The sequence below is a fragment of the Mustela nigripes genome, chromosome 4 (assembly GCF_022355385.1).
Source record: "Mustela nigripes isolate SB6536 chromosome 4, MUSNIG.SB6536, whole genome shotgun sequence".
Classification (NCBI taxonomy): Eukaryota; Metazoa; Chordata; class Mammalia; order Carnivora; family Mustelidae; genus Mustela; species Mustela nigripes.
This window is the reverse complement of record NC_081560.1, coordinates 85,650,301-85,656,993: the sequence shown is the minus strand read 5'-3', so window position 1 is coordinate 85,656,993 and position 6,693 is coordinate 85,650,301. Positions and strand designations below refer to the sequence as shown.

General features: G+C 44.4%; 1 protein-coding gene across 2 annotated transcripts in view; it reads left to right on the top strand.

The window, feature by feature from the left end:
• SLC26A5 (solute carrier family 26 member 5) overlaps window positions 1-6,693 on the top strand; it is a 56,334-nt gene that overhangs the window by 31,248 nt on the left and 18,393 nt on the right. For both annotated transcript variants that reach the window (XM_059395772.1, XM_059395771.1), the window contains exons 4-6: window positions 3,392-3,558; window positions 4,117-4,281; window positions 6,450-6,602. In XM_059395772.1, the coding sequence (XP_059251755.1) occupies window positions 3,392-3,558; window positions 4,117-4,281; window positions 6,450-6,602 (485 nt within the window). The remainder of the gene's footprint in view (window positions 1-3,391; window positions 3,559-4,116; window positions 4,282-6,449; window positions 6,603-6,693) is intronic.

Below are 6,693 nucleotides of genomic sequence, written 5' to 3'. Positions count from 1 at the left end.
TTTGACAGAGAGAAATCACAAGTAGATGGAGAGGCAGGCAGAGAGAGAGAGAGGGAAGCAGGCTCTCAGCAGAGAGCCCGATGTGGGACTCGATCCCAGGACTCCGAGATCATGACCTGAGCCGAAGGCAGCGGCTTAACCCACTGAGCCACCCAGGCGCCCCAGGATGTGATTTTAAAGACTTTATTTACTTGGAGAGAGTGTGTGAGCAGGAGAAAGGGCAGATGCAGAGGAGCCCACTGAGCCACCCAGGTGCCCTCAGATGCAATTTTAAAAGGAGCCTTCAGAGAACAAGAAAAAGCTCATAGAAATTAAAAATATGATAGCTAGAACAAAACACTCCATCATAGGGTTGGAAGCTAGAGGAAATCCGGAAATGGAAGAAATAGGTGAGTACGTGAGCAGTAAGAAAGGTGAGACGGGGACACCAGACGATCAGTCCTGGTGTTCTGTTGTGTATCTACTTGCAGTTCTAGAAAGATGGAGTTAAACTAAAGGGAAGAGACTATTAAAGAATATTTTCAGAATTGAAATACATGAGTTTTCAGACTGCAAGAAGCGACAAAGTACCCAGCAGAAGAAATAAAAAAGAGGCACACCATAATAAAATATCAGAATGCCAGGGATAAAGAGAAGATCTCAAAACCTCTTAGGGAAAGAAAAGTCACATAAGTATGATATAACTAAGTGGAAGCTAAGAAAGTAGGAACTCAGTAGCTATTTAACATCTGAAACTGATAAACAGAATAATAATGCCAACACATTATTTAGAGCAGGGTTTCTCAGCCCTGCCCCCTGCTGGGACAGCTCCCATCCTCAGACAGTCAGGATAATAAAAAATGTCTCCTGACATTGCCAGATGTCCCTGGGGCGGGGTTAGGGGGAAAAATCCTCTTGGTTGAGAACTGTTGATTTAGAGATAAATGGTAGAAAAACAGCTGAACAAGTTGGAAGTGAGTGCCTTTGGGGAGCAGAACCTGGGGGTAAGGCAGGAGAGAGCGCACTTTTCTTTGGAGCTTTTTTTAAAGTACTGTTTGGCTTTTTAAACTATGGGCATGAATTGATTCCTTTTAAATAAAAATTTAAAAATAAAAATTTAAAAGAAAACCATGAAAATGACCATATTATTATATATGAACTAGGGATGCTTCCCCACTGTTCTGTGGCTAAAATTTTTTTCTTCACAACATGACAATACATTAAGTGAATTTTCTAGTTGTCCCAGCTGAACCCCCTGAGCTGAGAACAAGGGTGTTTATTGTCTCCACCTTCTGAAAAGGATGCCAGACCATCTGTGCAAAACTATGAGTGAACGACACCAAACCATGTCTTTAGTGCATCACTTCAACCGGATGTATTTGGAGACCAGGGAGATGACAGAAATTTGGAGTGAGAATTTTCTAGAGAGAGGAGAAAGCACTATACATGTCCCCTCCACTTTAAGTCAAGGTAGAAGTGACTCCAAGAGAACCATTCAGAGGGCTAGACACATGTCCTCTGGAGTTTTGGGGAATTGTTGCTGACTAATTCTTGCAAGAAAAAAAATTCACAAATAAAAGGGTGTAAACTGCCCGCCTACACAGGCAGAATGGAAAGCCCTCCAGTGAGCGTGGCCTGAACTTCCGAAGTTTCTCGGGGTAAAGGTGCCAAGCTTTCCCATCAGATAAATGAATGCTCTAGAAGGTAACAAGGCTCGGCTCATGTGAAAGGTACCTGCCCAAGAGGACTGCCTACGGAGGAGAGGAGCATATGTCCGTGGAGGGAACCTGGAAGAGGTGTAGAAACTGGAAACTGGGAGTTCCTTATTGAATAGGGATCCCCAACAAACCCACAAAAACACCCCGTTAGAGAAACAGCCGGCATTTTGCCTTCAACAAAGATTATAGCTACACCAATCGAGTAGGACTTTCTGCCCTTATTTAGGTTGGGAAAGAGTAAAACAGGAAAAAGAAAAAGGCCACCCTTTGGCAAAGAGGAGATGACAGGGAGAATGGTCTCAGCCTGAGTTTAGGATTGGGATGCAAGGGTGGGCAGGTTAAGACCCATCTGTTTAACTTGGCTCTCACCGCTTCCCCTAAAGTACCAAAAGATGAGCACATAGAACCCTCCGCTTTCTAACGATCTCTCCATTTCTGCTGGTTTCCATCCCACAGGGTTAGCCTTTGCAATGCTGGCTGCTGTGCCTCCCGTGTTTGGCCTGTACTCTTCATTTTATCCTGTTATCATGTATTGTTTTTTTGGAACCTCCAGACACGTATCCATAGGTAAAAGCTTAGAGCTGACGTTTTAGTGCCATTCCATCTGGATTTCCGAACTTTGCAGTGTGCCAAAGAGATCGCATGTCTGTTACCAGAATATCCACTTCCTCAATACTTTCGTTACTGGACACCCACTAGGCGCTTTATAAAAATAGACTCCCCCCAGATTTCCAGAATGAATAGCTTTCTTATAATCTTGGCATAACGGGGGAGGGAGAGTGGGGGAGACCATTTTTCTTGTGTAAAAAGAGCAATTGTTGAAATCTGGGAAAGAAGTACTTTAGTTCATAATATGGTTTGCTTGTATCTGGTTTTTCTTTTCTTTTATTAGTGTTACTGCATGTTCCTAGTTACTATGCATGTGTCGCATTTTCATCCTGTTTGAGGCTCTGAATTATACATGACTTTTTCCCGGTGTATTTAGGGTGAGCCTTACATGGACTTCATTACAGCCTTGGTGCCGCATGAGGCTGCCACCAACACGGTGGCTGCCACCAAGACACGGTTTCCGATGTCTGGTGCTAGGTAACACATACCCCCCAAACATTGCAGCTTCAGATGTTTGCTTGGTTACCTCGCACAGTTCCTGTGGGTCAGGATTTGGGAAGCGCTCAACTTGAGCCATTCTTGCTCAGGCTCTGTCAGGTAGTTAAGAGTCAGAGGGGGAGCTGGAGCAGCTACTCTCTCCCCTCCTTTCCCTCCATCCTTCTCTCCACTGGGTCCTAATTGGGCTTGCTCAGCCACAGTACATGCAAGTGTTGCATCTGTCAGATGGAAGCCACCTTCACCTTTTGTCATGTAGTCTCAGAAGCCACGCGGTATCACTTTTGCTGCATTCTTTGGGTGACTAGCATGTCACAAGCCCACCCAGATTCAAGGAGAGAGGAAATCAGACTACCTCGTCATCGGCGGATGTCCAGGTTCTAGAAGAGTCCATGGGATGGAAGGTATTATCGTGGCCATTTTTAGAGAATACAATCTGTACATACACAGCTCACACATAACCCGGGGGCAGAAGGCTGACGGAGAGTGGGGCAATTTTATCAACCTCACCTGTGTCTCCTTGAAAAACGGCAACAACCACGGGAGATTCGCTGGAAATGATTGCCTCAACTAATGCTTCATTATTTCAGGTCCATTTGCTGTGATTAGCCTGATGATTGGCGGTGTGGCAGTCCGATTAGTACCAGATGATATCGTCATCCCAGGAGGAGTAAATGCAACCAACGGCACGGAAGCAAGAGACGCCTTGAGGGTGAAAGTCGCCATGTCTGTGACCTTACTTTCGGGAATCATCCAGGTAATATTCGCAGATGGAGAAGTGAGCTCCCATTTGTCCATTTCATAAATCTCTATTGAGCCTTCATGGCTGGTCTACATGGTGGGCAGGGTCCAGCCGGCAGAGGTCCAGGGCTCAGGGTTCAGCGCACCCAGGAACACCAGTCCCGCTGCACGCCTTCCTGAAGTGCGTATTTATTAGGAGCTAGCAAGCTTCAGCTGGGCCCTTTAGAGATTCCAAAAGCAAGAAAAGTTTAAAGCAGATTTGATTAGTAATGCGAAGAAGGTCTCTCTTACCCACTTGGAAGGAAGAGGAGGTGACATTGACTCAGCTTGCGCCCAGTTCTGAGGAACAGGGAAAGTACAAGTGTGCCCCATGCTCCATGAGGCTCCAAGCGGCCCCCAAACTTCCACTGTTTTCTCTAACCTGTGTTTCACCTGTGACCTGCTTAACTGCTGCAGAGGCAAGACTGTAGTGTTAGAAAGTGGTCTGGAAACAACTTGTGTGTTTTCTGTTGGTTTTTCACCTCCTGCTCTATCACGTGACTTCTTTGTTTCTTTGTCATTTAAAAAAAAAAAGTTTTGCCTAGGCGTCTGTAGGTTCGGATTTGTGGCCATCTATCTCACCGAGCCCCTGGTCCGGGGCTTTACCACCGCGGCAGCTGTGCACGTCTTCACCTCCATGTTGAAGTACCTGTTTGGAGTGAAAACAAAGCGGTACAGTGGGATCTTTTCAGTGGTGTATGTAAGTAAGCTGCTTCCTGACTTCCTGGTACTCATTCTGCCTTCTTACTTTCCTCTCTTCTCTTCTGTACCTTTAAGACTCACTTTTCTAAGAATTAAAATGGAAAAGATCTCATTATTCTAAGACTTTTCTGAGAACCCTACAAGGGGAATTGAACCTTAAAGTCCTGTTTTATTAATAGGCGCTACCTCACAAGGAATTTTGTATCAGACCTTTATTTGGTGACCTCACCTTCACCCAATTAGCTGAAGAGACTGCTTTTTCTTTAGACCAAATTATGTTCTCTTTGGGAACTGACATAATTTAAAGGCATCACAGGAGAACACACCTGTCTCTAAAACTGCTTACTCAAGCAGGCCCCAAAAAATAAAAAAGTAAATCTATAAAAGATTTAACCAACACGATTACCCATTGAATCTAATAAAGTCTATGTCGACCCTTGCACCCGAATCAGAGAAAATATAAATTATTTGCAGGCACATAGGGAACAATGATAAGAACTGATGATGTTAAAACTGATCACAGATTCTAAAAATTCCTTATTTCCTCACACAATGTAGTAGAATTAACAACCGATAACTAAATATAGCTTTAAAACCCCCATACCTGTGGAAAACAAAAAACCTAGTTCTAAATATTCTAAAGAAGAAGTTATGAAATAATTAAAATCAAATGACAGTCAAATGCTTCATATCAAAAGTTCTGAGATGCTGCTAAGGCTAGTGTTGGGCAGAAGAACCGATGGCCTTTGCAGGTGTTTGTGTGCCATTCACCACGCTGGGCACAGTGAGTGAGCAGATACGGCCCTTGCCCTTGTGGACCCCAGGTCCCATGGGAAGGCAGATAGTAAACCATTAATTGGCAAATATGTAATTAATTGCAAACCGTGTTACATGCTATGGAGGAAAGGTACAGGCAGCTGTGGAAGTTGAATAGGGAGACCTTTCGATTAGGGAGCTAAGAAAGTCACTATAAGGAAGTGACATTTACATTGAGTCCTTGATGGTTGAGAATGGGATCAAACTGTAGGAACATGCCCTAAATAACTAAATTCTTTGTTTCCCATAGTAGCTTCCTACACGGAGATGTCTCTCTGTGCCTTGTCACAAAGGAAATAGAACAGATAAGCCCCTGAGTGTGTTCTAGGCATCAACAGGCAAAGGTGTATAGCCTGAGCTCAGTGTAGCCCACTGTCTAGGGGCCACATGAGTACTGACCACATTTGGAGTGCTGAGGCTGCAACCCTAAGATAAAAGTAGAAGACTTTCTTTTCTTTTCTTTTTCTTTTTTTTTTTTAAGATTTTATTTGTATTTGTGATAGGGAGAGAACACACACAAGTGCGTGAGAATATGAGCAGTGGGGAGGGGCGGGGGGGGGGGGAGAAGAGACTCCCTGCTGAGCAGGGAGCCTGATTTGGGACTCACTCCCAGGACCCTGAGATCATGACCTGAGCTGAAGGCAGACACTTGACTGATTGAGCCACCCAGACGCCCTGGAGACTTTCTTTTCTAACTCTCCTGGGCTTCACCCAGACTTCAGCACGCTCTTGCCTTTGAAGTAGAGCTGTTCACTTTTTCACCTGCTACCCATGACTTCTTTCTCCCTCTTTCACCCCCAAAAAGCTTTTCTGTATATTTATCTTTGCATTATTTTGCTGATATCAACTCCTAATCGTTCCTCATGCTCGGGACTCAGCTTAAGGGGTACTTTTCTGAATATGATAAAACTACATTGAGCCATTACCAGATCTCAGAACATTGTAATATAAGATTGTTGGATAACAGTTACAACTACAGGGGCACCTGGGTGGCTCCGTCAGTTAAGTGTCTGACTCTTTCTTGATTTCAGGTCAGGTCATGGTCTCAGTATCATGAGATCGAACCCAGCACAGAATCTGCTTGGGATTCTCTGTCTCCCTCTCCCCCACCCCTCCTCGCTCATTGGTGCTCTCTCTCTAAAAAAAGAAAAAGAAAAAAGAATTAAAACTATAAAGTTGTATGACTGGGTAAAAATGCCTCCTAATCGGTGGGAGAGAGAGATTTCAGTCTGGGAACTTTTCACTAGAAATACAAGGTGATGGGATGGCCGGGGTGGATTAGCACACTAGTGTGTCTGTCTGTCCAGGGGCTATTGCTTGATGTAACCTCCAATGTTCACTGTGTTACAGAGTACAGTTGCTGTGTTGCAGAATGTTAAAAACCTCAACGTGTGTTCTCTAGGCGTCGGGCTGATGGTTTTTGGTTTGCTGTTGGGTGGCAAGGAGTTTAATGAGAGATTTAAAGAGAAATTGCCGGCACCCATTCCTTTAGAGTTCTTTGCGGTAAGTAAGTCAACTTTTGCCACAAACACCTGGCTATCTTGGTGAGGGATTTGGACAGGGCAGGAACAGGGAGTGCTACGTTTTTTCTCCC